This window comes from Daphnia pulicaria, chromosome 3, assembly GCF_021234035.1.
Source record: "Daphnia pulicaria isolate SC F1-1A chromosome 3, SC_F0-13Bv2, whole genome shotgun sequence".
In the NCBI taxonomy this organism is placed as follows: domain Eukaryota; kingdom Metazoa; phylum Arthropoda; class Branchiopoda; order Diplostraca; family Daphniidae; genus Daphnia; species Daphnia pulicaria.
The window spans coordinates 6,173,527-6,201,224 of record NC_060915.1 but is presented as its reverse complement, the minus strand read 5'-3'; the positions used below and the strand labels follow the sequence as shown (position 1 = coordinate 6,201,224).

Below are 27,698 nucleotides of genomic sequence, written 5' to 3'. Positions count from 1 at the left end.
AGTTGAGCCTCTGTGAATATTGTTTATGCTTGTTTTTGTTTATCGTAAAGTTTTTCATTGTTTTGTTAATTATTGCAGTCGTTCAAAAAAGGCTCCATCCATCATTATGAAGAAATAACACAATGATTGGAACTCTGAATGATGACGATAACATGGTTCATGGTTCTTATTTGAATTTTTTTCAATTCTGTTAGCCTACTCATCGTTCGAGTACACCTTGTTACCTTTTCTTACGATGCAAACAGCCAAACACTATATAAATAACAAACACTAAAAAGAAGACATTAAAATGACGAAATAATGTACGATGGAGGATGGACAATGATGTATGTCTCAAAATGTTGTGCTTCATTATGCAGTTGTTTGTAACTGTTGGTAGTTTTGATAACTATTGGACTGGGTGCTGTCTAGTGACTACTCTTATCATGTAGCCATTGAGCGTAGATCAAGAGATATCTACGGAAGTTTGATAATCTAAAAGTTGTTACCGTAGCTTAGCGACTCGCTATTTAAGTATTTTCGCAATTAACGACAAGCAATTTTGAATGAATAAAATGTTCAATGTCCTATCTATCCACCGAATTTTCATGAACCACAGTCAAATGACTCAAATTATGGTGAAATAAAGAAACTGCATAATAATTTTTCCTGCTGCGCACTTTTATCAAACGTGATGCCGGTGATGCTATTTTTGCTTGATATCGTTTGAGATTGGCGCAGTTCGGTATTGACCTCAAAGTTACTGTTTAGTAGCATTTGGTTCTTAACAGCTGATTCAAGCACAAACCGAAAAAAACCGACAGAAAGGACTCAGTTGCAATATTTCTTTTCGCCGATATTTGTGTTTTTCTTTTGCATCTTTTTGTCTTAACAGTATTTCGTAAAAATGGCGGGCAGTAGCCCAGGATCAGATTGGAGTTTGATTTTACAGAAACGATGCCTGGCTCGTAGAGCTGAAAATGAAACGCAAGGCAACTTACTAGATGTTGCGAAATGCGTTGGTAAAACGTAATATAATCCTTGGTTTGATCTCAATAGAAAATGTTCTGTAATTAATAGTTTTCTTCCTGTACATTTTCTAGTGAAAGCAGTTTGACTGCAAATGATGATAATGACTTCAACCCTACTCTGAGCATTTTGCTGGCAGATTTTTTTGTTCGAAATGCCTCACAAAGTAAGTACTTAATTTCAATCATTCCCGCCTGCTTCTTTGCCTGTTATTTCAACATTTTTCACACTAGGAAACCTTACATTTGGAGGAATCATATCCAACAGCTGCAAGATTATTATGCCCAGCTTATTGGGAGCACTGAAAAAGTCCTGCAATGATTTGTTGGCTCAAAATCCTAGCTCTCAAGCTGTTCAGCCTAGTCATATCCTTCTTGCATTGAAGGCATTGAGTACTGGGGCATTGGAGATGAATGATACAGATTTTGAATTACTTGAAAGCTACTTGAAGGACTCTGACAAATTAAAGGATTCTGGCAAGATTTTTTTTTCTCATTTTTTCAGAATGCTGCATGTTGACAGAATGATCTGATGATTAAAATTGTTTTAAATGATTCATCAGGTTCTGGAGTTTCTGAAACTGTAAAGAAAAATAGACCAGATTTGAATGCTGCTTTGCTGGATCAGTTTGTATCAATTATCCCTGGTGCCATGTTTGAAAAAGCCATGACTCAGCTGATAAGTGAGGGTGAATCTACAACAAGTTTCACTCGAAAAGATAACACCACTCAAAATTTGGTAAGCCTAGGTTTATTGATACTTCAATTCTTTCCTTCTAATATTTATTTTTCCATTTATTTAGTCAACTGTATGCAATCAGAACATTGCCAACTTGTGCAGCATGGATGCAGCCGACACTATCGTCAACTTTTGCCTGTCGCTACCCAACGTGGCAAGTTTTATCGACAAGTGGAATGGCGCAGTGGAAGGCTTGGGGCTCGGGCTACCTTCATCTATAAACGAAGCACAACAGCTAAAACAAAATATTACCCACCTCAAAGAAGACGTCCTTCTTGCCAAAAAAGCCTTAAATTTGCCCTTGTTGGAGCCTCTTACAAAAGAGCGTTTGCGCCAGCTGACCCAACTGGGAATGGGCTGCCTATTGGCTGCTATATCTGTGGCGACATCTCACAGTATCTTTGCTGCTGTGAGCCCTGCCCCCACCAAATCGGCCGGAAGCGGCAATCCGAACATGCCCCCATCGAAGCAGTCGGCCAGTCCTAATGCGGCGACGGCCGTTTGCAACCGAGAAGAAGAATGGGAAAGCAACGCCGTCACGGTCGTCGAGACAGCCGTCGAGATTTATCAAACCTTGGCAACTCTCATCCAGAGATCGCCTCGCAGCAGCCGGATGTACTATGATAACTTTCTTTACGTAGCTGCTTGGCTTCTACTGTCGGGATTACAGGGTCAAATGACCCATACCAGTCAGGTTAGTTGATACTCGCTGCCATTTCGAAATTTCCTCTTCGTCTAATAACAAAATTTCTCTTTCGACTCAAATAGACGGGATCAGAAAAGGGAACCAAAGAAGACAAGGGCAAGTCTCCGAGCAAACACAAGGATGGATCGAGAATCAATTTGACTAAAATCCAGCAAGGCTACGGAGGCCTGTCGGTTGTCTTGGCTTCGCAGGCGCTTGCCACTTTGGAGAAACTATTGGAGCCTAATGGCATGCTGGAGACGGAAGAAACTCAACCCACGCCCGTTGGCTCTGCGGGGTTTGATGTCACGGAAAACTACACACACAGCCAGAGAATTTTCCGATTGCTTTCGGACCTGCCTCTGACTCAGTTGCTCTTCCACGTCGCCACAGTTAGCTACCGGAAGTCGTGCAACCTGAAACGCATTCAGAAGAATGGTGACGGAGAAACGGTGTCACTGTCCGATTCGGCCACCTATTACGACGACGACGATTTCAGTTGCTCGGAAGAGAGCAGCGCTGCCGAAGAGGAGGAAGACGATGACGACAGTGAGCCGATTCTTGGTCACTGGTTCGAAGAGACGATCACGCCGCCTGAGCCTAAGAATGGCAAGAACAAGGGCGGGCCCCACGATCCGGAAGATGCCCGTAACGCCTCGAAATCGTGCCACCGGAATCTGGATATTTCCCTTTCCGTCCCCGACAAGGGTGAACCGCATGGCTACATCCTGTTGGCCACGCAAATCTTTGCCTTCATGAACGATCACATGCTCTGCTCACCCCGTCTGAGGCAGTACACTATCAACAGCCTGTCGGAACATCAGCTGATTCTCTTGGCCGCCATTGTCAAGGATCTCGATCGCGAAACGGCTCGAACCGAGACTGGGACCATCGCCGCCTTTTTCGGACAAACTCTGGGCCAGCTCTTCAGCCGTTTCTCGCAGTCGTTGGCTCGCTACACGCACAACCTGCTGGCTTACGAACTGATGAGTCCGTCCCTGCAAATCGCCTTGCTCAGCCACTTGAACGTCAATCCGTGGTCGGAAGAAGAAGACTGGCCGCTCCTGGTTCATCCGAGGAGCTTGGCCGTCTTAGCCCAGGTCCTTTTGTCTAAACATCGGAAAGACAGCAAAGAAGAAGCTCGTCAAACAAGTGAAGCTGCCTGCTTATCCATTTGGAGGCGGCTCTTGGAGACGATGATCAAGTACATTGAAGATCCGCACGTTGCCGGTGACAGAGATCGGGAGACCGAGGACTTAAACGTAGAACACGCCCAGCTCCTGCTCTTCCTGTTCCACTCGTTGCAGTTGATGCAAAAGAAAGCCATCTTACTTCTCTGTGCACAGACGCTGATCCGCGCTGCTCAGGCCGCCTTCAGCATCATCCCTTTGCACGACACGCAACTGATGTTGCTCGCTCGGATCCTACTCCTGCTAGAGTACCTCATCAAAAACCTTTACGACGCTCCTGTCGCTATGCTGGAGCAGATTCAGTGGAATTTGCTCAGCTCGGCTGGAATATCCAGCAATGGGAGAGCCGATGACGCTCAACAGCCCAGCAGAATGTACAACTGCTGCCAGGAATTGGAAGATAATTACCGGAAATATGGCTCCGAAGATGAAGGCTGCTCCATTCGCCCCCGGTTCTATCTCCTAAGTAACGTAGACAGCAACAATCAAGACCTTCCTAAACTTGGTAATATTGCAATTTTATGGCTCAAATTGAAATGATGACGAAGTTAAACTAATTTTTGGTTCGTTTTATTTATTTATTTATTTTTCGTATTAGACGGATTGGCGTGCAGCTTTTTACTAGCACCATCGGACTCCTTCAAATATTCGTCTTTGTACGGCGCCATCCTGAATGTGCTGCATGTTGTCCACCAGTGCGAGTTCCACAGCGTCCGCAAGGACAAGCGTGACTATAGCGCACTGTGTGCCGTCCAGTATTGCTTTAATGCCGGTTGGAGACTTGTCCAGTGTCTACCCCCTTCCGTACCCGTCATGGAAGGACTTGCAACGAGTGGAGTGGAGCTTGAGCCTTCCGCTTTGCTCCACGCCTTGTTGTGGGGTCCGAGATCTGCCCACAAGGTCTACAATGCCTGGATTACGGACTGTCTGGTCAAGCAGGGTTTGACCACTCAGAAAGCCATCTTCATCGTTAAAGCGGCTGCCAAGCACGCCAACAGCACGGCCTTCCTGGTCAAAGTGGCCAAGCAATTGGGTCAAGGAATGCGGCAATCTTCTCGCCTCAAAGATATTGCAGCCGTTCCAGATTTATGGGATGTCCTCGTCATGGACATGGTTATAGCCAGGTATTTAGTTCAGAAATGATCGATAGCAATTTGATGTGAATTCATTTTTGGTCCATTTTTTTTTTCTTTTTTAACTTTCAAACGTCAAAAGGTTGCGTCTTTTGTATGACGAATGCGCCAATAAAGACAACGGGGACGAATCATACCGCGTCCTGGACAGTCCGACAGAGAAGTTGCCCAAAACGTCGAAAATATCCAAAGAAATTTTCATGGAACTCTGCGACTTGGTCGATTCGGTGGCCAGTCTGTCGCGGCGTTGTGTTTTGCACGACGCACTGGGAAACAGCACCGACACTCCAACGCTTGAAGGTTCCAGTGAGGCCGAAGCACTGCAACACTTGCTGGCCATATCTTCTACTCGTGGCTGCAAGCTGGCCAATATTACGCCAACTCTGGCTCTCTGCCTCCCGCCCTTCCTACGGGCTGCTCTCGATCGCTGGAACAGCAGCAACTCCGACTTTCCAGCTTTTTTCTCCTGGCGTTCGGGCCAGTCTGGCGATCTGATTCCGTCTGAATCGTATCTCAACGGTATTCTGAGCGCTCATCTACAACTGTTGTCGTCGCAATCCGTCTTCAGCCCGGCATCGTCTTTGCGTCACCTGTTGAACGCGGCTGTTCGGCTGGCCAACGACCTAGTCGTCTGGTATCCAAACTCGGAAGAGGCCGAAAAAGAGCTGGTTGGCGTCTTCTTCCCTATAGCACTGGACGCCTGCTTCGAAAATTTGGTCGATCTCGTTCAACTGGTTATGGAACGTCTAGTGGGAGCGGCCGACAGCGATCGCTATCAAGATATTGCCTCGTACATCGTCATCAGTCATTGCCATTCGCTGGTTACCGCTTGTGGAGCGCCAGTCCGCTGCTTGGAAGAGAAAGCCCTCGAAGAGTGCATTCGCTTCCTGGAATCTTGCGTGGAAAATCCACTCACTCGCCACCCACTTTCCCGATTCTACACTTTCGAAGAGGAAGTCCATTCCTTATGGGACATTATTTTCTCGACGACGACGCCGGAGCTATCGCCGACCTACAGGTATGGTGTAACATTTGATCCTGCCCTCCTTCAACGCTTATTAATGCATTTTTTTTTCCCCCTTTGTCTAGGAAATCGGTTTATTGCTTCATCAACAAGATGCTGAAATCATCGGAAACGAACGACACTGATTTAGATAACCTATGTTTGACGCTGTTGAACTTGGACAGGATCGACGAGGATCGTTTGGAAGCATGGATTGAATTTGCCATCCTTCGGCATTTGACTGGTCAAGACGATGAGGAAATCCAGCAGCAACCAGCTGGCAGCAGCACGCCGGTGGTCGTCAGATCTGACACGGCGGAAGAGGAAAAAATTGCCCCGATTGCCGGAAGTTCTTCAGGGAAACTCGGCCCTCTGGATGGAATATCATTGCTGCAAAACTTGACGCAGTTCGCCTTCCGCAAGGGCGAAGCGGAGAGTTTTGCCCGGACACTGCTCAAAATACTGTTGAAGCACTTGTCGCCCAACAGTCGAGGAAACGTGACACCAGACCTGGTGCTTATCATGGTCAAATTGGCCGGAGTTGGCCAAGGTTCTGGCCATCGTGACTTGTTCTTGGCCGCACTAGATTGGCTGCTCAAATACCAGCAAGTGATGCCGACCGAATCCTGGACGGCTCTCAATCAGGAAGACTTGAGTTCGCCACCGCCGGAGCTGGCTTCGTTCTGTTGTTTGCTGCAGTACACGACCGATGTCCTCTACGCTCTTCGAATGCTAAGCAGCAGCAGCAGCGCTAGTGGTGCTGGTGCGGGGAACGAGCCATCCTCCTCCGAAATGTCTAGCGGATTGCTGGAATCCATCGAAGGTAATCCGCTCACGGCCGACGTGGAAGACTGGACGGTCGACGAACTGGGACTAGGTGACGACGTCGAGAGTGATGGCGACGAATCGGACGAGGATCTTTTGTGCAATCAACTGTAAGTTTTGAATTTTATGCGGATTCTTAGAAGAAACAAATTACGAATTTAAAAAAAAAATTATTTTGATTTGAATTTTGTAGGTGCACTTTTGTCATCACGCAAAAAGAATTCATGAATCAACACTGGTACCACTGTCACACGTGCCGGATGGTGGACGGTGTCGGCGTTTGTTCCGTCTGTGCCAAAGTCTGCCACCGGGATCATGATGTGACTTACGCCAAATTTGGCAGTTTCTTCTGCGACTGCGGTGCCAAGGACGACAGATCGTGCCAGGCTTTGGTCCGCCGACCTCCTCAGCCGGAAGAAGACGCTCCCATGCGTTCTCGAGACAGCGCGTCGGCCAGGGGCCTCCATCATGCTACAATGGACCAAGCGCTGCTCCAACAGTTGGGTTTCGGAGGGGCTGCCGCCATGGCTTACGTTCCTTATCGCGGGGAATTGGACGGCCCTGATGGATTTGGCGATTTGCCTACCAACGACGAACATTCGGAGAGACGTCGCATCCTGACGAAACAGCTGGAGCCTTACTTGAACGAGCTCCTTCAAGTCACTGGATCGTCGGAACTTCCCGCCGCTGTTGTGGACATTCTCAACTCTCTGTTGCCGTCCATCGAACGAGCAAGTAAACGACTTTCGCCCGTCGGTAGTCTTCAGCGTGCCCGTCGCACGCTCCATCAACTGCACCACGAGCCCAAGACTATAGTGGCCTCTGAATCCCTCATGATCCCCACTCTGGGGTCGCAGGAAGGAGCTTTCGAGAATGTCCGGATGAGTTTCACTGGAGACCAGGGCCAGACCATCAGGCAGTTGCTCTCTGCCCACGTTCTGCGCAGGGTAACGATAAACATGAGAATTTTTTTTGAATGATATTGCTTAATCAATGCTAATCCCTGGACTTAATGGCTGGCAGGTTTCAATGTGCTGTTTGTCCTCGCCGTACGGACGGAGGCAACATTTGGCCATGAGCCACGAAAAGGGCAAAGTAACAGTTTTGCAATTGAGTTCGCTCTTGAAGCAGGCAGATGCCTCCAAGAAGAAATTGACGCTGACAAGACTCAGCTCGGCCCCTGTTCCTTTCACCGTCTTGAGCATGGCCAGCAATCCAGCCAACGAAGATGTACTGGCCGTTTGCGGCTTGAAGGAAGTTCACGTCATGACGCTGACTTCAGGTGGATCGGTCCAAGACCATTTGGCATTGCATCCGCAGTTGGAGACGGGAAACTTTATCATCAAAGCCGTCTGGCTGCCCGGTGGTAAGCGTGACGCAATCGATTTGATTAAAAACAATTGTGAAACAATCAATTTTACGAGGAATTTTTATTTGTTATTAGATGCCACCCAGCTGGCCGTCATCACCGCCGATTTTGTCAAAATTTATGACTTGTCTGTTGACGTTTTAAGTCCGCAGTACTTTTTCCTGTTGCCCAGTGGCAAAGTTCGCGACTGTGCTTTCTGGTTCCGCCAAGACGGCGCCCAGTTTACTTTTTTCATCTCGTCGTCCGGCTACATCTATTGGCAACCGCTCAGTCAAGAGAGCTCAGCCCGTCACGGCCCGTTTTACGTGACCAACATATTGGACGTGACTCATCCTGAAGTGAAGGAGAGCAACGGCCAAACGGGAGGCGGTGGCGTTTCTGTTTATTATTCCCATTGTCTTCAACTCCTCTGCTTCAGCTATGCCCAAGGGAAAACTTTTATGGCCACGGTGACGGAAGACAGTCGAAATGAGCTGCAACTAGGGCCGCTTCACCCGGTTCACATTCCGGCTAAAAGCGGCGCTGCTGCTGCTGCTAGTGGAGGAGGAAGTTCTCTGAAACTGGGAACGCCATCAGCGAGTTCGAGCACGGCCTTGCAGTCTGCCGGACCTCATCAGCCGCTTTGCCAATGGACCGAAGTCCAGGGACACCCGGTAAATATTTCATTCTGATTTACTCGAAACCTCTCCCATTTATTTCATGTTTCTTGTTGTTACCAGGGTTTGTTGTTGACTCTGACTCAAAGCTCTTACACTCCGGTGGTCATAATGGTGGAGCCAGAACGAATCCTAGTGGAGGAAATCAAGGTGGTGCCCGCCAAAGTCAAAGTAACGGACTTGGTGGCTGTCCGCCACATCGTCAACACGGGACAGGACAAAACGGAACCGCGTACGACGCTCATCTTGTTGTGCGACGACGGGTCGTTGAGGATCTTTATGGCGTCGCCGGAAATGACCAACTTCTGGTTGACGCCCACTCTGCAGCCGCCAATTCTTTCATCGACGCAACCAAAAATGGTCCGCAAGGAGAGCGTCAATGGAGCCAAAGGAGGTTCAGGCGCTTCGACGCCGACCTTCCCTACGGATTTCTTCGAGAATTGCACGGCCATGAACGACGTCGAGTTTGGCGGCAACGACCTGCTGCACGTGTACAATTCCACCCAGCTGAAACACCGACTCAACACTAGCGGCCTCTACATCGCCTGTACCAAACAGTCCGGCTTTAGCGTCGAGGTGACCAATCCTGAGACGTCCAGCGTTATAGTCGGAGTTCGCATCCTCGTCGGCTCACAGGAAGTGCAAAGGGCTCCCACCTGCGTCGAGATTTTCGGCCGCAACATCCCGTTTGTTTTGCAACGATACCGCTGGTATGACATCCCGTTGACGAAGGAGGAAAGTCTCCAAGCGGACAAGAAACTCGTCCTCTCGTTCGGATCTTCCAACGATCCGCTGGGCGTCACGATGATTGATTCCATCAAAGTCTATGGGAAAACCAAAGAGGCTTTTGGCTGGCCGGAAGACGCTGAAGATCAGCTGGCTGGAACCGGCGGCAGTAACGGTGCACTCAATTTACCGGCGACGCAAGGTCATCTTTTGCAGAGTCCTGTCCTGCAATCGAATGGATCTTGCAATAAATTGGCCATTCAGAGTCCGGCTCAGTTGATGCTGGATCAGTTGGTTGGAGGAGCCGTGGCTCTTCTCGAAGGATCTCTATCGCTACCGCTACCGCCGGCAGGTCTGACTTCTGCCTGCCCGCCGGCCACTAAAGAACACGTTCTCCGTCTGTCGACACAAATCTTGACTATGACCTGGAGTGGAGGCAGTTGCGTTCCCAGAGTTGTCAAGCAACTTTTGGCCACCATTCATCCATCCAGAGCCGCCTATCACGACTACAAGGACCGAGTCTTGCTGACGTCTGTCTTGGACAACTTAAAGGCCATCATGGATGAAACATCTCCGATCCATCTCGATCCTGAGGCATTCTACAATGTGCTGACCATCACGAAATCAGTGGCCACCACCCAACCGCAGAACTTGATACAATTTACAACCGGCAACTTCCTCGGCGATTTATTGGCCGTCGGTCGCCGCCTCCATCGCGAAAGAGCTCGCAATCCACTTTTGAGTCCTGTCGGCCAACTAGGCGTGGCCCAGATTGATTTCTGCGTCCAATCCATCGTTGACGTGCTCTTCTCCGTGGCTCTCACCGATCCTCAGAAATGGATGGCCCCGGTAATGGATCACTACATCGGCCTACTCCTTTGCGATGACGCTAGCGTCAGCCACGCTGCCAAAGCCGCACTCCAGCGGACCATGAAGACGGGCTGTGCAGGCAAATCGATCCTATCTTCCGCCCTGTCCGGACGCCAGCCAGTGCACAGCGACGAGGATGACATTATGCAGCTAGCCATCGCCATGAGTCTGGAAGAAGCCAGTGGTGTGGCCTCTGGTCCGGAATCGAATGACGACGAAATGCATGACATGCCGAGCACATCTGCAGAACGTTTCCGCCAATTGCGACTGGCCTTGCTTAAGAGAATCACGGAGGATTTGCCGGAATTGAAGAAGAAGGGTGGCGTTAAATCCATTCACTTCCTCCAAGTCTTGCTCATTTTGGTGTCTGAATTGCGCCCGTCTGACCCGACTGAAAGGAGTGAACTCCACCAAACTCTGGCCAAGGCCGTCTGTGAACTCGACTTGGAACGAGATGCTGCGCTCGAAGTAGCCGGTCAACGTACACCGCAACACGAAGTCCAGTTGCTGATCATGAAGTTTTTCGGATTCCTATTGTCCACTCATCATCACAAGTCCAGCAGCGGCGGTGGCGGTGGTGGCGGCAAAGCCAGTCACTCTCAGCGGCGCAGCAACACGGCATCTCTCTCGACCGTCGCCTCGGTGGCCGCCAAAGTTCTCCTGGACGCCGGCCTCATGGAGCGGTGCTTGGTTCTTCTGCAAGCCATCCTCTTGCATTGGAAGGCCACCGGAGCCGATGAATCGCCCGTCGTTGTGGGTCTTCTCAAACAGCCTTTAGCTCCTTCCGCTTTCGACCTGTCGCCTTTCTTTTCCAGAACGTTGACTCATCGCAATACCGGTTACATCTTCGAGGGTATTTAATTTTCTTGTACTTAAATAGATCTATCTTCTTGTTACTTAAAAATATCACGGTTTTCGTTGTTCAATTAGGATTTTCACAATTACTCACCGAAATGGCACTGCGCTTGCCTTATCTCGTCAAAAAAGTCAATAGCGGTGTCCAGTTGGACCAGCGCTGGGTAGAATGCCTGTGCCAGTACGTTGCGGCTCCGACCCCGTCAACGGTCAAGCGTCACGTTCGCAAACTCCTGCTGTTCCACTGCGGTTCCAAGGAAAAGTACCGCCAATGCAGGGATCTCTTGACTATCGAAACGCATTTCAATGACGTCAAGAAGCTGGCCCTGGAACATGGGCTCGATTCGACCCTGGAAGGCAACCACGACGGATTGGTGTTGCCCTATGACGACCTCGTGATAGTCATGGAACACTTGAAAGTGTGCCTGGACGTGGCCGCCACGCGAACGGCCAACTGGCAGCTCTACTGCCAACAGCACGAAGACACCCTGTCCTTCCTTATCCAGTTGACTTGTTTCATCGACGAGGGTCTGAGCTGCACGCTCCTTCAGCTCCTGCGCTACGCCTTCTGTCCATTGAAGAATGTTGCGGCGACCGTCGGCGCTTCTTCCTTGCCCGCCAACGCAGGAGGACAGCCGACCGCCAAGAAATCCACAGAGTCGGACCTAACGACAGAGCCATGGGATTTGGATAGTTCGTGTACGGGCGCCGAAGGCTGCGTCTGCGGCATTTTTGTCCAGCAGCTACATCGCACCGTGGAGCGCCGTCTGATTAGCCGCCTCATTTTCCGCTTCCTGTTGGACTGCAACGTCACGGCCGTCCGCTGGCATGCGCACGCCCTAGTCCACTCGTTTTGTCGCCATTCTACCGTGGCCCAGCAGCAAGACCTGGTCGCTCTCATGTGGTCTCTTTGGTCTGGCCTCCAACTCTACGGCCGAAAAGCTTCCCAGTTTGTCGATCTGCTTGGTTATTTCACCATCAAGACTCCCGGGATGGAAAATTCACTACCCGGCTACGTTGACCGGGCCGTTGCCTTGTTGAAGGAAGAAAATCAGCTCATCGTCCGCCATCCCAATACCGTGCTGTACAACGCTCTAGCCAGTCTGGTCCACTTGGACGGTTATTACCTGGAGAGAGATCCTTGCTTGGCCTGTTCTACCCTCGAGGTTCCCTTTTCGGCCGTCAAGTTGACGACGCTCAAAGCAGACGTCCGTTTCACGACGTCGACCCACATCATTAAGTTGGTTGGGAGCCACGTCGTCAACCGCTTTGCTCTGCGCATTACCGACATCAAACGGACGAAAATGGTGCGCACCATCAACATTTTCTACAACAACAGACCCGTCCAGGCCGCCGTTGAGCTCAAGAACCGGCCCGGCGTTTGGCTCAAGGCTAAGAAGCTGTCGTTGACACCTGGTCAGGCCGAAGTCAAAGTCGACTTGCCGCTGCCCATCACTTGTTGCAATTTGAAAATCGAATTTGCCGCCTTCTACGAGAACCTTCACGCCTCGTCGGAGATGCTGCAGTGCCCGCGCTGTTCCGCCTCCGTCCCGGCTCACCCTGGAGTCTGTTCCAATTGCGGAGAGAACGTCTACCAGTGCCACAAGTGTCGCTCAATCAACTACGACGAAAAGGATCCTTTCCTCTGCAATGCCTGCGGTTTCTGCAAGTATGCCAAATTCGAGCTGACGCTGTCGGCCAAGCCGTGCTGCACCGTGGAGCCGGTCGAAAGCGAAGACGATCGCAAAAAATCGTTACTGGCCATCAATGGGTTCTTGGAGAAGGCCGATCGCCTGCAGGGCCAAATGGCTTATACCAGGTAAAAGGAGAAAACAAAAAATTATCCAAATTGAGTTTTATAACTCGAATCAGAAGTTTCATCTTAATTTCATTTTCGTTTACGGTAGGGAATCGCTGGAAGTTCTGGTGAGCAAACTAGGAGAGAATTCCGGAATCGATGTGTTGACTGGAAGTGAAGCATCCACCGGATCAGCCGGCAATTCGGGAGTACCGTCTACACCAGCAACAGCTAACGGCAGTGTTTCGGCATCTGGTGCAGGAACGGGAACAGGACAAATCAACAAAACGATCCAGCAAATTTGCCAACGTTACCATTCTGAATGCAAATCAACTTTTGAAGAATTGAGCAAAATCGCCCAACGGGTGGCGGCTTGTCGTCGAGATATCGTGGCCTACGATGCCAGTCAAAGGCAAAAAGCCGTCAGGCGCACCAGTCCTGGACAAGGAGCCACTGGAATTGACGGCAGTCAATTTGTGCCGCTTCCCACCGGAGCAACTTGTTGCTACGGTTGCGCAAGCGCCGCCCTGGATCACTGCTTGACCCTGCTGCGAGCAATGGCCACCAAACCACTGCTCCGACGTCTCATGTTCGAGCAAGGACTACTCCAAGAATTGCTCCACTTCAACATCGCTCAAGGATCGTCCCAATCGCGTTGCGAAGTCCGCGACCTTCTCTGCCTTTTGACGTTGAACAACCCGGACGCCGTCGACTGCCTCAACCAGAAACTGATGGAGAGCGTGGACGGGGTCCTTAAACGCTCCGGTCACAGTTTGGCATTGCTCAACTCGATCAGGCACGAAATGGCACTGTTTGCTGCCAGCCTTCAATGTCAAGACACTTGCTGGGAGAAGCGTCTGCGCTCCGTCGTCCAGCTCTTTTTGAAATCGACTCATCATTTGCAGTCACCCGCCGTCATGGACGTCATTACTCTGCCTTGTCTCAGAATCATCCAAGAACTTATTCAAGGTAATGGATTACGCCTTTTCTCGTCAAATCTTCTTTGCCACTAATTTTAATTAACTACGTATGTATGGTCTGATATGATATACTAGGTACTTCCGGAACGGTACACATCCATGTCAAAGAGTCGTCAAAGCCCGGCCACGTTGATGTTTTGATGGATTTGAAACGCTGGCTTCGAGGTGAAACATTTGAAATTCCGTTTTTGCTTCGTTGTTTAAGATAAAATTTTAAGCTTTGTTGTTTTCTTGCCGAAACAGGTGATCCTCAACAGAGTTTCGACGCCTGGAAGTCTCGAGTTCTGTCCCGCTACGACGCTCCCGTCGCCGGCAAAAAGCCCGAACAGGTGCGCCAGCTTCACCTGCTTCAGAAATACGGAGCCCGTTGGCGAGACAAGTACCAGCTACGACAGCAGCAACAACATCCGGTTTCGTGTCAGCTGTCCGGCTCTAATTGGCTTCAGTTGATGCTGTTCAATCCCAACTCCCGGTTGAGTCGGCAAACAGCCTGCGTCTTCCTCGAAGGCCTCGCTCGCGTTCCCCAACGACGACAGGAGATTGTCAACCTTTTGACCAGTTTCCTCGCTCAGTTGGGCCAAGCCGGACCTTATGGCGCAGAATTTTTCGCTCTCTACATGTCGTTGGTGCGGAAAGAACATTGGCGCTATTATTTGGTCAGTCGTGGACTGTTGCCCAAATTAGCGGATTGGATCGAGGTGGAAATCAACGGATTGACTCGCCAGGAAATGGTCGGCCGATCTTCTGAGCTCTCGCAAGGTCACGCCATGAAATCGTTGGTGGAACTTCTTTCCTTTTTCCTGGAAGAATCGTCAGTTCGTCAGGCTTACAAGGGCCGTCTGGTTGGACATGTTTTGAGCGGCTATTTGAACTTGCGCCGCCTTGTCCTTCAGCGAACCAGGCTGGTGGAGGAGACACAAGAATTGCTGTTGCAACTCCTCGGCGATATGACGACAGGCACAGAGGCTGAGACCAAACAGTTCATGTCTGTTTGCGTCCAAACACTCCGCCAATGTCTTGGAGACGACCTGGTAACCCCCGTCTTTGTAGTCGAGCGTTTGTGCTCCATTATTCATCCGGAGGAGAAAGATGACGTCGAATTTCTCATGTCACTCGACAAAGACCCCCAACAAGAAGATTTCTTGCAAGGTAATTTTAAAAAATCATCCCAAGTCCAATAAGACTAAATTTTAACCTCGCCTCTGTTTATCCGTAGGGCGGATGCAAGGCAATCCTTACAGCAGCACTGAGCCCGGTCTCGGTCCATTGATGCGCGATATTAAAAACAAAATCTGTCAAGATGTAAGTTGGTCTTTTAATTTTCGGTCGTCAATTTATCAACTTTAATGATATCTGTTTGTGTTTTTAGTGTGAGCTGATTGCTCTTTTGGAAGACGACACGGGAATGGAGTTACTTGTCTGCAATAAAATCATGAGCCTCGATCTGCCCGTTCGGGATGTTTACCGAAAAGTAAATTTCAAAATATTATTGCATCTTCCATTGAACGCAACTCACCAGAATTTTTGTGTTAGGTCTTCTTGGCTGAAAACAACGAAGCGGAACCAATGAGGATCGTCTACCGCATGCGAGGCTTGCTGGGAGATGCCACGGAAGAATTCATCGAACGTTTCGATGATAAACATCAGCGTCCGGCTAACGACGAGGAGACTTACAAACTGGCAAACGTCATGGGAGAATGTGGCGGACTGGATGTTCTTCTCGAGCGCTTGAGCTGCGTCCGGGACATTCAAGGCGAGGGCCGTCCACTTCTTGGTGCCCTGGTCAAACTCCTCTCCTTCTGTACGAAAGTGCTGACAAATCGCTCTCTTTTGATCACCCCCGAGCTGAACGCCGTCCAGAGACTTCTTGGCGCTCTTAAATTGTGCCTTCAGGTAAATTTTCAACTCAAAATGGTCACTACCACTACCAGTTTGGGGGTTTTGTTTCTGACTGGCACATCTTTTGTGATTCCAGGCTCAGCAGAACATGCCTCCGTTCACCGAACAGCTGTTGGAAGTTCTGGAAGCCATTCTGTGCCAAGCTTCGGCGCAAAGTGTTGACCAGTACGCCCTGTTCTCGTCGACGTTCGGTACCAAAGAGGATTTAGACTTCCTATTGCAGTTGTCGGCTCAAATGGCCGGATCGAAAACAGTAACGAGCATTTTGACTCATCTCACTCGTGTTATTCCTTTCCTGACTTTCGTCAACGACAACAAGATGGACGCCCTGATTGAATATTTCCGTCAAAGTCTAGATTTCAGTCAGTATGACATAGAGCACAATGGAGAGCAGGTAAATCGTGAATGAATCTTATTTATTTTGTTATTTATTAACTTATAAAAATACCTATGTACTTGTCAGGCCGTTAAGTTGGAATTGTTTTGCGCTCTTACTTCCGGCATTGAGCACAACGCGATTGGCAACACTTTGAAGGATCGTCTGGTCGCTTCCAAGGTACGCACTTTTTATGACAAATTAATGAGAAGAACATGAAATTCATTCTTTTATTGTCGGTGGTTCTAGGTGGTCAACAACGCTTTGGATTATCTGCTCCAAAATGCCCCTCCGATCCGCACTGCAGTCGCTCGTGACAGTCCAGAATGGAAAGACTTTGTAGCCAAACCATCGTTGACGTTTGTGTTGCGCCTGCTGACGGGCTTGGCTCACAGCCACGTGACTACACAGTTGGCCTTAGCCGCCGATTCGATTCCGCTTTTTCACCATTTGGAACAAATTTCGTCAGACGAACACGTTGGCTCACTTGCCGAGAATTTGCTGGAAGCCATGCGGGGTCATCCTGAGGTATTTCTTGGTTTCGTTAGTTTTGTCTTTTTATTTGATTTGTTTATTATTATTATTTTTATTTATTGGATTTTTTTTTTATTTTTTTTTATTTTTTTGCGGTACCTAATCTATGGTTCTCCTTCGCTTGAAAGGTGGCCGAACGAATTGAAGAGGTGCGCCAACAAACGAAGCGTGAGAAAAAACGGTTGGCTATGGCAATGAGAGAAAATCAACTTCGAGCTCTTGGAATGAAAACCAACGCGCTGGGCCAGGTCAAAGCGGAAAATCCCATTTTACAGCAGTTAGTTGACATGGGTTTGGGTGAGGAACCCGGACCCGTTTGTGTTATCTGCCGTGAAGGTTACCGCTTCCAGCCGGGCAGAGTTTTGGCTATTTACACGTTCAGCCGACGCTGCCAATTAGAAGATCTTGAATCGCAGCTATGGTGCGGATCGTGTCCAACTTCCTCTGCCACCTCCTCTTCTCCGTCCGTCAGTTCTGGAAGAAGCCGCAAAACCCTGGGATACTACACCGTTTCGCACTTTAACGTGGTCCACGTCGAATGTCATTTGTCGGCTGTCCGTTTGGCACGAGCCCGTGACGAGTGGGAGTCGGCCGCCCTACAAAACGCCAACACCCGTTGCAATGGTCTTTTGCCTCTGTGGGGACCTCAAGTTCCAGAGTCGGCTTTCGCCACCTGCCTCGCCCGACACAACACCTACCTTCAAGAGTGCACCGGTCACAGGGACATTGGCTACGTGTCAACTTGTCATGACCTCAAATTGCTGCTGCTGCGCTTCGCCCTGGAACGGTCTTTTAGCGACGAGTCGGGTGGTGGTGGTCCTCAATCCAACATGCACTTCCTACCGTATCTTCTTCACGCGGCTCTCTACGTTTTGAATACGACTCGATCCTGGAGTCGCGAAGAGAAAAATTTAAAAGGTTTTTTTTTTTATTATCTAGATGTACAAGTTTTCGAGTTCCAGTGTCATGTCAATTATCCGTTTTTGCCTTTAGCCTTTTTGGACACGCCTCGTGGAGAGAAGTGGGTGGAGAATCACGTCGAATCCGACAGCGCATTCTACTACACGACTTTGGCCCTGCTTGTGCAGAGCTGTCAGCGCTGGAACACTAATCGACTGACCTTCCTTGGACGCCTTTTGGTGACGGCCCATTGCCGAGTCCAACAACCAAAAGCGAACGATCAACGTCACGAGAAACAGATACTGGATTACAGCGTCTACAAACCTGCGCTTGTCTTTTTTGCCATCGTTAACGGAATTTACAACATCGTCTTGAAGGTTCGCAAACATTTTCTTTTTACTGCCTTCATAAGACCTGTCTTGTTAATTCCCCCTTAAATGGTACAGAACGTCACTGTTGGTGATATTGACGCTGATTGGCCAGGGACAGTAGCCGAGTATATCCGCCACAACGATGAAGCCGTCTTGAGGGCCACCGATAAACTACTCAATGCTTATCAAAATGATTTTCTGAACTGCGGCTCATTTGATGAATTTTGTGATGTTGCTGGTAAGATTTTATTTTTTTACTTACTGATCATTTCCATTGCACATTGTGATAATGATAATTTCTCTAGGTTTATTGGAAGATATTCCGTCTCCCGATGAATTCATCCGAGATTTACTCCAAGGCATCCCTTAGTAAAACCCGTATTTCTCTTTTATTTTAATCAATATCTTTTATTAGTCTTTGTAGTTTCCTTTATCTTTCTTTCGCTTGAATACATATTGTACTAGCAGTAATTTGTACATAATTTTTTTTCCATTATTGTTTGTCAAAGGTTCCACCGAAAACCGTAAACTCTCTTATTCGATGATGCTATTGATGCATGTGTTGATATGTGATATAGGCAGAAAAAGCAACGAGAATTAGATGGATGAAATTCAAAGGCAGATAAATGCATTCACATTAATCCAGATGCCTTCCTGTATTGAAATGCCTTCTATTATGTGCAAATTGTAAGGTGTAAAAATGACAAATTTAGGAAATCTCAAAAAGGTTTGACGTTCTCCTTCGCTACATATGTGTTTTCGTATAGTACTTTTTAGTCATGCGGTCGGTGATGCACGATCACATCTGGAACGGTGACCAGATATCAGGTATCTTTCGCGTATTAGTATTACTTGCTTCGCCTAGTTGGCCTAGTTAGATTTAGGCGCTCTCGATAAAATTAGCGGCGGCGCCATGCCAAGTAAAGACTTGGCAACTCAGCAGTTTTTAAGGTATTTACATTTTCGGTTCAGTTTTATTGAGGATTTGACAAAATTGTTGCGCGGCTCTTTGAAAATGAGAAATACTGGTAAACATGAACCAATTCCGAAAGGAACCACTATACTTGAGTCAGTGCCATTCGTTTATTGTTTAAAGAGCAGTTTCCGAAGAGAACTGTGTGACTTTTGCTTGAAGGCGTAAGTGTCGAGAAAATGACGAAGGAAAACTTTTGTATTGTTTATTTAATGATTTTCTATCTGATCGCAATAGGAATTCAAATTTAAGGAAATGCCTTGGTTGTATGGTTGTGTCTTACTGTGGAAGGGTGTGTCAACGTGAAGGATGGAAAGATCACAAAGGAGAATGTAAAAATTTTGTGAGGGTGAAGCCCAATGTCCCTACAGATTCAGTACGCCTAATAGCAAGACTCATACTAAAATTGCAGGTAATAAATGGATACATTCTTCTGTTGTCAAACTTTCAACAAAAGTCACTTTACAATTATAGAGAGGAGGTGATATGGAAGCTGAGCATGTAACACCAATCTGGTCTAGAAAGTTTAAGGATTTGTTGTCTCGTAAGAACTGTATTTAAATTTGCTAAAACTTGTCAATGCAATATTTACCAATATTTTACAGATCGAAAAGAAATCAAAGAAGACACCAAAAGAATGGAATATTTCATGACCATCTGTGGGGTTTTAAATGAATATCTGAGTAATGAGATTTTGCCAAATTCTGTTGAACTACTTGGTATTTATGGTCGGGTATGCTTATTTCACACTCAACTAATGGGATTGTTGGTTAATCTAGTATTTGGATTCTTCAGATGTGTATCAACAGTTTCAACATTTTAAATGGCGAGATGCAGGCAATCGGCACTGGTATATACCTAGCACCATCTATTCTTGATCATTCTTGTTCTCCCAACGCGGTTGCAACTTTTGATGGATTCAAACTACGAATTCAACTCACGCAAGAGCTGCCAAAACTTGAATGGGACTCCATCCGCATTAGCTACATTGATTTGATGAATTCTAAGAGTCACAGAAAGAAAGAACTGAAAGACAGATATTACTTTGATTGCGATTGCCCTCGTTGCAAAAATGACGATATCGATTGCTATCATTACGCCGCGAAGTGCCCAACTTGCCAAAAACCAGTTATAGCCAAGGTTGGTATAAATTACAATAATTTTGAATCAACCCAAACATTAATTGCTCTCTTTTATAGAAAGGTGAACAATTTCCTCCCTGCGTTTGCGGATCCCAGCTTAATTCATCGCTAGCAAAACAATTTTGGGAAGCTTCCGAATTTAGTGAGCAACAGCTGTTGTTAATGCAGGAAACAAATTGTACGATGGGTCTTATTAATATTTCTTTATTTCTAATTTTTCAAGTGATGACATCTTATTTCGCTCGACAGATTTAGACGTTTGCAAATTGTGCATTGCAAAACAAGAAAATCTATTTCATGATCTATGCCTTGTCCGATCGAAAATTATGGATGCAGCTTTTGACTCAGCAATTCAACTTCAGTTGTGGGAAGCGGCAATTCAATATGGAATCCCCCTGATTCAGGCGTACAAGTTATGGTATGGAGAAGAGCATCCCCTAACAGCTATACTGCTATTGAAACTCTTTAAAATTACGTTGCTAATATCAACAACGAATGATTCCGTTGCACAAAAATATTACGAAGAGGCCGCTAAAATACTTGAAATCACCCATGGAAGGGACAGTTCATTTTACCGGCAAGAGGTTAAACCTTTGATTCGTCAATTAAGGTGAATGTGAAATTTATTGAAAGCGAAAATACTGAAAATATCAGTGGAATATGGAGGATATAGCTGCAGCTTAATCAGAATCTTCGTCTTCATTTTCTCGAATTGTTTTCTTGTTTTTTATCTTCAGTTTTGATTTTGTAGCTTGGCCAGGTGGAACCAAGAGGTCACCAGAATATTCAATTACATCAGCATGAGCTATCCTCCACTCTAATACTTCTGTAGTAAAGTCATCAGTATTGCCTAATTCACCAAATCCAACAACATAATCCTTGGTTTTTGCATCTTTCACTAATGCCAGTGTTGGCAAAGTTTTAATCCTCAGTCTCTCTAAAAATGGGACCAATCATTATAAGAACTTTAAAAAATTTTTGACTAATAATTGATTATAGATACCTGTTAAAAAGGGACATTTTTCAGCATTAATCTTACAGAACTTAGTTTCCATGTGCTTCCTTGCAAGTATATTAAGATGCTTATCAATAACTTTGCAGCGAAAGAAGTCATCTCTGTAGAAGTGGCAAACAAAGTTTGAAGATTTTTTTGCCATCTCAAAGAAATCCTTTTCCTCAGCTATCTCGGTATACTCTCCATGCCCCTTAATAAATAATAAGACAACATTATTATCAGTAATTTTCCCAATCAACTTATCTTCAAAGTTAATCCCTCATTATAATGTACAGGTTAGGAAAATTAAAGTTAAAAATATAAATCGTTAAAATTACATTGATTTTCCATTGCTGCATTTTCTGCTGCCTCAATTTCATCTCTTGTACTCGTTTCCTCCGAATATCTTCCAAGTCATCTTCCGTCAAATTGTCCAATTTGTCAATTCTTTATGAACAGGAAATTGATACTATATAATTCTACATGCCGAAAATACGTTGTATAAAATAATACTCAGCATCGAGTTTTTCCTCGGCAGCCTTTAATATCTGATTCTGCAGGAGATTCTGAATTTGTTCCATCTTTGAATTACAACGGGATAAAGGGATACTGTGTGACTTGACAGAAAATCAAAACGAGGCAAGATGAAAAATTTGACAGGTAAAACAAAACACGAGACAAGGGGATGGGTTTCAAAGCAGACAAAGATAACCAAGGCAACAAGTAATCGGTTGTTTGTAGTATCGAAAGAGCAGTTAAATCGATAACTACGATTTCACTAGTTTGATTTTTAGCTTGTGTTGAATTGTTGATGTCGTATTTCATCTTGTGTTCGTGAAAATAATAATATAGCTAAAAATGGGGAAACGCTCAATAAATACCACTAAAAGTGGGAAATTTATGAATCCAACAGATCAAGCACGTAAGTTTTTTTTTTAATTTTTATCTCATGCAACTTTCATGTACTAAAGTTTGAAAATTAACATAGTTACTACGGTGGCTTAATACTCGTTATGATCGTGACATTTTAATTGTCTATTGTGAATATCCAATATGATTGAATCACTTAGATGATCTTAATTCGGCATTAACACTTTTAGCTTTTTTTAACAGGAAAAGAGGCCAGGAGACGAGAACTGAAGAAAAACAAAAAGCAAAGGCTGCTCGTTAGGCAGACTGTTTTAAAGGGGAAAGATCCAACTACCATCTTTTCAGAACTTGAAAAAATTGATCAAATGGAATTCAACCCAATTCAATCTGCACCACTTAGTGAAAAAGTGTTAAAGGAAAAGAGGAAAAAGCTAAGGGATACATTAAATAGAATCATGAGACTCTATGAAAAAGAAGAACCTACTCAGTGGACTCAGATCAAAGCAATGGAAGTTCAGTATGAAAAAAGACGAGCTGAACTAATCATCTACTGTGAGTCAGTAAAGCACACTCAAACAGTAAACCTGGAAGAGATCCCCTTGCCAAACCTGGATTCATCAAGTACTTCAGGCTCTTTACTTCCAGCCCCTCCAGGCATTTTAAAGAAAATCAGCAGCTATGGGTAAGTTATTGCTGCAGATTAGAGTAAACAAAGTTTTAATACCCTATAATCTAAATAAATAGATTGTTCCGAAAACCACCTGGTGTTCCTTCTGTTCCACCCCCTGAAATATATGACATTTGGGATGAGGGTGATGGAGCAACAGTGGAACCTGGTGTTCCTGGAATTGACGACGAAGAAGAAGATCTCCCTCCATATCACACATACTACCAATTCATTCGTCCTCCCCTTGAAGATATCGCTTTGCCCAAAGACGCTATGGAAGAAGATGCTGAAATGGATGACGACTACGATGAGGACGAAGATGATGATAGTGACGAGGACAGTTCGGAAGCAGCCTCTAAATCGGCTCCAGTAGTTCCCGAGCCCCCTCGACCTACAACACTTCAACAGCGAATGTTAGCCATTGCTGGTCAAGATGTCAACACAGTTATTCAAGAGATGGACTATTTGCATCGCCAAAAAGAAATGAACCGTCAAGTAACTCATGAAACACGAAAGGCGAGGATGGAAGCGGGAGATTTTGACGAAGATCCTTCGACGGATAATAACAAGTACACTCCGCACATGCCACCTCACCCTTCACAGTTCCCGCGACCTCCGATGATGCCTTCCTATGGACCTTATGGTTCTATGGGCCCACCTCCGCCAATGGGATATGGTGGTTTTGCTCCTCCGCCAATTCCAGGATCGAGACTACCGCCTGGTCCTCCACCTAGAATGCCACAAGGATTAACACCACGTCTGATTCGACCTCCCGGCATGCCTCCCCCACCGCCACCAGGTTAAGCGATTAAAACTAAAAACGTTGTGTCGGAATTATTCATATCTTAATTAATAATCATATAGGTATACGCCCGGGTGCACCATCTATGCTTAGCACTCGTCCACAACTAGGTGCTGGAGCTCCGTCTAAGCCATCGTCGAAACCTACTGCTTCCATTATCGAGGCCAAGCCTCAAATGCGTAATCTAAGCGCAGATTTGACAAGATTCGTTCCTACTACGTTGAAAGTGAAGAAAGATATGCCACCCAAAAAAGATCTGGCCAAATCAAGTGCCAATCCTCATATTGAATGGAGGACTCCTCAAGTTCAGGTATGATATAACTGCTTAGTTTAACAGTAATGTAAAATACCTTGGACGTATATGTGATAGAACATAGAATTACAGATTGTATTACAGAATTTGAATTTTTTCGTAGGTTGCAACCGCCAGCAAACCCGCAACAGTAACTCAACCTCCCGTCAAAACAAAAGACGACGCTTATTCGCAATTTATGAAAGAAATGCAGGGATTTATGTAAGCGATATGTAACTTTTTTTGTTCTCACTTTTCAATATACGAAACAATCTAGTTCTGACATTTTGGTCGAATTTTAAAAAAAAAGGAATTGCTTAGTAAAACGTTGCCTTTCTTGGATAATCACTTACGTCATTTTTTCGAAATCTTTATTTAGTTTCTTTCAGCCTCCCCCTGAGAGAAAAGAGACGATCACTATATTTATTTTTTCAAAAAGAAAAATAGGATTCAAGTTCTTTATTAAAACCTAGAGCAAAGGTAAAGCAGAACTTGCCTTTAATGGAAAATAAGGGGACACCTGCAAGGTCAAGATGACACTAGAGACACAGATCAACGGACTGCTTCTCAGGGGTAGTTTGCCTTGACCTCAATTTAACTTTCCGTAGAACACCTTGACGAAGTGGGGGGATGGACTTGTCGAAATAAAACATATTGGGGCGTTGGGGCTAAAGTGGGCCTATTCAACTAGAGTCGTCTCTGCTGTAGAGATAGATGTAAGTCCTGCTGACACTTGTATGAAAACGTTGTCCAATTTCAGAATTTGCCCTTTCTAAGTTTTTAGATATTTTCTTAAATGTCAGTTCTCTTGCGTGTGGTGCCGGCACGTGAAATATGTCTGATGTGTACCAGCAATCAGTTCCGTCGTTCACTTTGCAATGGCATTCCTGCCAATCTTAAACCTCCCGTTACAAAGAATTTCTTCAAAGTCGAAACAATTTTAAACGATATGCGCCACCAGCAAGTGATTGATTTCATCTTCAACAATTCCTACCCTAGGTCCAGTGAAAGGAAGCCAACTGCAATAGGCCAAGGGATTTTGAGCTTGATTGACGAAGTCCCTTATTTACTCGATGAACGTGTTTCTCTCATGGCACTCGATTCTAGAAACGATCGAGTCATTGGCGTTGCTATCAATAGCAATAGCAGCCTGAACACCGAGTCTCTTGACCGCCCCAGTCCTAATATAGGCGTCAAAGCATATCGATCTTGCTTAAAACAATTGCAAATGGACTCGAATATCGTCGAAAAGCGAAAAGAAAAACAAGGATTGGACTTGGTTTATCTTGGAGTAAAGGAATGCTTCGAACGAAGAGGAATAGCCCGAAATCTTGCAGAGCAATCAATTCAGTTGGCTCAGCAAAGGAAATTGCACTACATTCAAAGTATCACATTTTGCCCAGACACATGGAATATTTTCAAAAGTCTGGAATTCGAAACTGTGAAAAAATATAAGCTGATGGATCATTGGATTGAAGGGGTAAAGGCGTTCCCTAATGCCGGGCCCGATGATTTTGTTTATCTTGAAATGAAAATGTTGTAGTTTATTATCTGTTATATTTCGGTCAATCTTTTGTGTGTATCCTCCCTGTCGGCCGTACCGAATCGTCTCTCATTATTGTTTCATAAACGACTTTTTATCCGTCTAATTCAAATTCACTTTATCGATACTCTTGTTTATATAAAAAATTATATACCTACCATTGCATCTTGTGGTGACAAAAGTAAACCCTAAATGTAGTTGAACTGCAAATCTCTAGCGCCTATGCTGGCTTTCCGTTGCCTTGCGTGATAATCACGCGCGTGCCGTTAGCAGCATTCAATGTATTTTGATTTCTTAGTTATGCAGATGATGCATAGACACATTTTTCAGATTAGATGCCTGAATGTAGATATCTTTGTGAGTTTAAAAAAATAAGTAGCTAAAATCGGATTGATACTTTCTGAAAAAGATTTTCGTTGGCCCAGCGCAGTTAATTATTGTGTATTTAAAAAATATACATATTCAAAAGCAAAAAGTGTGCCGATTTTAACAAGCGCTTTTTTGCCAAACGTGCACGAAGTTAGCGGTTCTTCGAGCCTTCAGTAATATATTATATACACCATCGAAAAACGAAAAGAAATTAGGCCTATATGCAATCACTATCTATAACTGCTTTATAAACTATGACAAATCAAACGGCCGTAATCTCGTATCGAGACTTTGAACGGGATGTTATCACTGAACTATAGTGTGCTTCTTGCTCGAAAATGGCCTTTCACTTTTTCAAATGTATATACTGTATTTTAGTATTAAACCAACCAACTAGAAAGCACCACCCAACAAGTGGGTCAGTCACATCTTAGTCTACTTTGCGCATGACTTGACGTTTTTTCTTTCTCGTCTGCATCCGCATTTACGCTGTTGTGCTGCCGCCACGCATCTAGATTACGTATTCATCTTACATTGTGATCATCATCATCAGTATGTATTTTTCAAATTTTAAATAAGATATGTAATTTCATCAACTATAGAGTTGCTTATTTCTCTCGACAACTAGGCATTTATTTGTGCTTTTGCTTTGCACAAGTTCTAGGTCCCTGATTTCGTTTAATAAATAATCATCTAATAATACCTCGTCATCATGACAGAAAAGAATGCTGATAGCAACAACATGGGTATTTTCTCTTGTATTACTACCCCACTACTTGTTGGATTACTTTTGTATGGGTTAAATAAGACATTTGGAAAGACAATAAAAAACTGGTATGTATTATTCATTCTAAAACTACAATTTTAAAAACTACAATAAACTTGTGTGCTGTAATTATTATTCTATTTGCTTTCTTTTGTTGTTTCAGGTTGTTTGCTTCCTTCTGGAAACGTGCCATGATAGAATATCACTCAACAATGAGAGAAATGAAGAAATCCCATTTTGATTCAATGCAAAGGCAAAAATCTGCAGATGTTGATCTTAGGAAAAAATCTGTTTTAAGAATACTGGAAATTGGAGCTGGCCCTGGTATACTACTTTAAAGCAGCTTAAATATTTAAAGTAAGCAACTAATGTCTAAATGTTATTGCAATGTGCATGGTGCATGCAGGTGCTAATTTTGAATTCTTCCCCAAAAATTCCAAACTAATGGTTGTGGAACCTAATGCTTTCTTTGAGCCTTTGTTTTTTGAGAATGAACCCAAGTATCCTGACATTCAGATGGAGAAATTTATAGTTAGCAATGCAGAAGACATGAAAGAAGTTGAAGATAATAGTGTTGGTACAAAAAGATAATTTGTTAAAGTTAAATATTGTGAATTAATGCTATTTTTCAAAAATTCTTAGATATTGTTGTCTCTACTTTAGTACTTTGCTCTGTTACCAGTGTTGAACAAACCCTTAAGGAAGTTCATCGCGTGTTAGCGCCAGTACGTATTTAAAAAAAAAATCCTGTCCATTTAAGTTTATGCATATTAAAAATTAACTATTTTTGTTTTTAAATAAATTTAGGGTGGGAAGTTCTACTACTGGGAACACGTTCACGATAAGCCCGAAACGTGGCTTCGCTTGATTCAAAGCATTTTAAGTCCTGTATGGTGCTTTCTTTTTGACGGCTGCAATCTGAATCGCAGCATTGATCAAACTGTGCTCGGCTGCAAGGTTTTTTCGCAAGTTGAACAGAAACGCTTTAATATTCCGCTAAAAAAAGGAATTTGGGGAATCATCCGTGTCCACGTGATGGGTCAAGCGACAAAATAATTCGTTGAGCATCTAATAATGCCATACTTAATACTTGTAATTTGTCTTTCCATAAAAATAAAAGATTTTTACGTTGCGGCCGTTTATTTTTATTTTTTTCGTTATAAATAAGAAAATAAACGAATGATTTTTATTGGCATTGACATGGTTTTTTTTTGCGCAGGATTCCTGCGCAGCGCGACTACAACGAATTGCCTATGAGCTAAACAAAATGTTTCCTAAAAAATGCCAAATAATTTTTTTAAAGTAAATAATCGAACATTTCTTTTTTTCCTCGCCTATATCCGACCATTCAGCCCATAATAAAC

General features: G+C 45.1%; 5 protein-coding genes across 8 annotated transcripts; 4 read left to right on the top strand and 1 right to left on the bottom strand.

Moving 5' to 3' along the window:
- Positions 1 to 487: 487 nt before the first annotated feature.
- On the top strand, positions 488 to 18,387 carry LOC124328928 (E3 ubiquitin-protein ligase UBR4-like). Of its 2 annotated transcripts, XM_046787765.1 has the most exons (27): positions 488 to 1,008; positions 1,083 to 1,174; positions 1,242 to 1,484; positions 1,571 to 1,746; positions 1,811 to 2,440; positions 2,515 to 4,126; positions 4,220 to 4,745; positions 4,837 to 5,772; positions 5,844 to 6,692; positions 6,776 to 7,529; positions 7,606 to 7,948; positions 8,027 to 8,604; positions 8,671 to 11,056; positions 11,134 to 12,877; positions 12,966 to 13,825; positions 13,912 to 14,001; positions 14,080 to 14,985; positions 15,053 to 15,138; positions 15,206 to 15,307; positions 15,370 to 15,729; positions 15,812 to 16,129; positions 16,199 to 16,291; positions 16,361 to 16,639; positions 16,774 to 17,563; positions 17,639 to 17,922; positions 17,992 to 18,154; positions 18,222 to 18,387. In XM_046787765.1, the coding sequence occupies exons 1-27, from the start codon at positions 887 to 889 to the stop codon at positions 18,284 to 18,286; spliced, it is 15,387 nt and encodes a 5,128-aa protein (XP_046643721.1). In that variant the 5' UTR covers positions 488 to 886; the 3' UTR covers positions 18,287 to 18,387. The 2 variants fall into 2 exon arrangements, with proteins under 2 accessions (XP_046643721.1, XP_046643722.1); XM_046787766.1 differs by lacking the exon at positions 1,571 to 1,746 and having other exon boundaries at positions 2,091 to 2,440.
- A 447-nt stretch (positions 18,388 to 18,834) lies between these two features.
- LOC124328943 (histone-lysine N-methyltransferase SMYD3-like) lies at positions 18,835 to 20,852 on the top strand. The gene is made up of 7 exons (XM_046787786.1): positions 18,835 to 19,053; positions 19,127 to 19,301; positions 19,364 to 19,433; positions 19,495 to 19,622; positions 19,685 to 20,029; positions 20,089 to 20,209; positions 20,281 to 20,852. Exons 1-7 carry the CDS (start codon positions 18,932 to 18,934, stop codon positions 20,643 to 20,645), a joined length of 1,326 nt encoding a protein of 441 aa, XP_046643742.1. The 5' UTR covers positions 18,835 to 18,931; the 3' UTR covers positions 20,646 to 20,852.
- LOC124328957 (thioredoxin domain-containing protein 9-like) lies at positions 20,637 to 21,711 on the bottom strand. The gene is made up of 4 exons (XM_046787808.1): positions 21,539 to 21,711; positions 21,364 to 21,472; positions 21,035 to 21,236; positions 20,637 to 20,968 (listed from the first exon to the last, which is right to left on the bottom strand). Exons 1-4 carry the CDS (start codon positions 21,604 to 21,606, stop codon positions 20,712 to 20,714), a joined length of 636 nt encoding a protein of 211 aa, XP_046643764.1. The 5' UTR covers positions 21,607 to 21,711; the 3' UTR covers positions 20,637 to 20,711.
- An 81-nt stretch (positions 21,712 to 21,792) lies between these two features.
- Positions 21,793 to 23,939, top strand: LOC124328938 (WW domain-binding protein 11-like). Its single transcript, XM_046787780.1, has 5 exons — positions 21,793 to 21,947; positions 22,139 to 22,577; positions 22,640 to 23,361; positions 23,427 to 23,674; positions 23,781 to 23,939. The coding sequence occupies exons 1-5, from the start codon at positions 21,884 to 21,886 to the stop codon at positions 23,880 to 23,882; spliced, it is 1,575 nt and encodes a 524-aa protein (XP_046643736.1). The 5' UTR covers positions 21,793 to 21,883; the 3' UTR covers positions 23,883 to 23,939.
- A 2,041-nt stretch (positions 23,940 to 25,980) lies between these two features.
- Positions 25,981 to 27,465, top strand: LOC124328953 (methyltransferase-like protein 7A). Of its 3 annotated transcripts, none has more exons than XM_046787802.1 (6): positions 25,981 to 26,120; positions 26,233 to 26,402; positions 26,498 to 26,658; positions 26,741 to 26,911; positions 26,977 to 27,059; positions 27,142 to 27,465. In XM_046787802.1, exons 2-6 carry the CDS (start codon positions 26,281 to 26,283, stop codon positions 27,388 to 27,390), a joined length of 786 nt encoding a protein of 261 aa, XP_046643758.1. In that variant the 5' UTR covers positions 25,981 to 26,120; positions 26,233 to 26,280; the 3' UTR covers positions 27,391 to 27,465. The 3 variants fall into 3 exon arrangements, with proteins under 3 accessions (XP_046643758.1, XP_046643757.1, XP_046643756.1); XM_046787801.1 differs by having other exon boundaries at positions 25,989 to 26,120; positions 26,227 to 26,402; XM_046787800.1 differs by having other exon boundaries at positions 25,989 to 26,120; positions 26,197 to 26,402.
- The last annotated feature ends 233 nt before the right edge of the window (positions 27,466 to 27,698 follow it).

Coding starts and splice junctions, on each gene's coding strand:
- LOC124328957 (XM_046787808.1), bottom strand. CDS start 21,606: ATGGAACAAATTCAGAATCTCCTGCAGAATCAGATATTAAAGGCTGCC. Junction 21,237..21,363: donor TGCAGCAATGGAAAATCAAT/GTAATTTTAACG, acceptor TTATTTATTAAG/GGGCATGGAGAGTATACCGA. Junction 20,969..21,034: donor AAAATGTCCCTTTTTAACAG/GTATCTATAATC, acceptor TCCCATTTTTAG/AGAGACTGAGGATTAAAACT.
- LOC124328943 (XM_046787786.1), top strand. CDS start 18,932: ATGAGAAATACTGGTAAACATGAACCAATTCCGAAAGGAACCACTATA. Junction 19,434..19,494: donor GTTTAAGGATTTGTTGTCTC/GTAAGAACTGTA, acceptor AATATTTTACAG/ATCGAAAAGAAATCAAAGAA. Junction 20,030..20,088: donor AAAAACCAGTTATAGCCAAG/GTTGGTATAAAT, acceptor TCTCTTTTATAG/AAAGGTGAACAATTTCCTCC.
- LOC124328928 (XM_046787765.1), top strand. CDS start 887: ATGGCGGGCAGTAGCCCAGGATCAGATTGGAGTTTGATTTTACAGAAA. Junction 16,130..16,198: donor TAGAGCACAATGGAGAGCAG/GTAAATCGTGAA, acceptor TGTACTTGTCAG/GCCGTTAAGTTGGAATTGTT. Junction 18,155..18,221: donor TGAATTTTGTGATGTTGCTG/GTAAGATTTTAT, acceptor TAATTTCTCTAG/GTTTATTGGAAGATATTCCG.
- LOC124328953 (XM_046787802.1), top strand. CDS start 26,281: ATGACAGAAAAGAATGCTGATAGCAACAACATGGGTATTTTCTCTTGT. Junction 26,659..26,740: donor GGAAATTGGAGCTGGCCCTG/GTATACTACTTT, acceptor TGGTGCATGCAG/GTGCTAATTTTGAATTCTTC. Junction 26,912..26,976: donor AGTTGAAGATAATAGTGTTG/GTACAAAAAGAT, acceptor AAAAATTCTTAG/ATATTGTTGTCTCTACTTTA.
- LOC124328938 (XM_046787780.1), top strand. CDS start 21,884: ATGGGGAAACGCTCAATAAATACCACTAAAAGTGGGAAATTTATGAAT. Junction 21,948..22,138: donor GAATCCAACAGATCAAGCAC/GTAAGTTTTTTT, acceptor TTTTTTTAACAG/GAAAAGAGGCCAGGAGACGA. Junction 23,362..23,426: donor GCCTCCCCCACCGCCACCAG/GTTAAGCGATTA, acceptor ATAATCATATAG/GTATACGCCCGGGTGCACCA.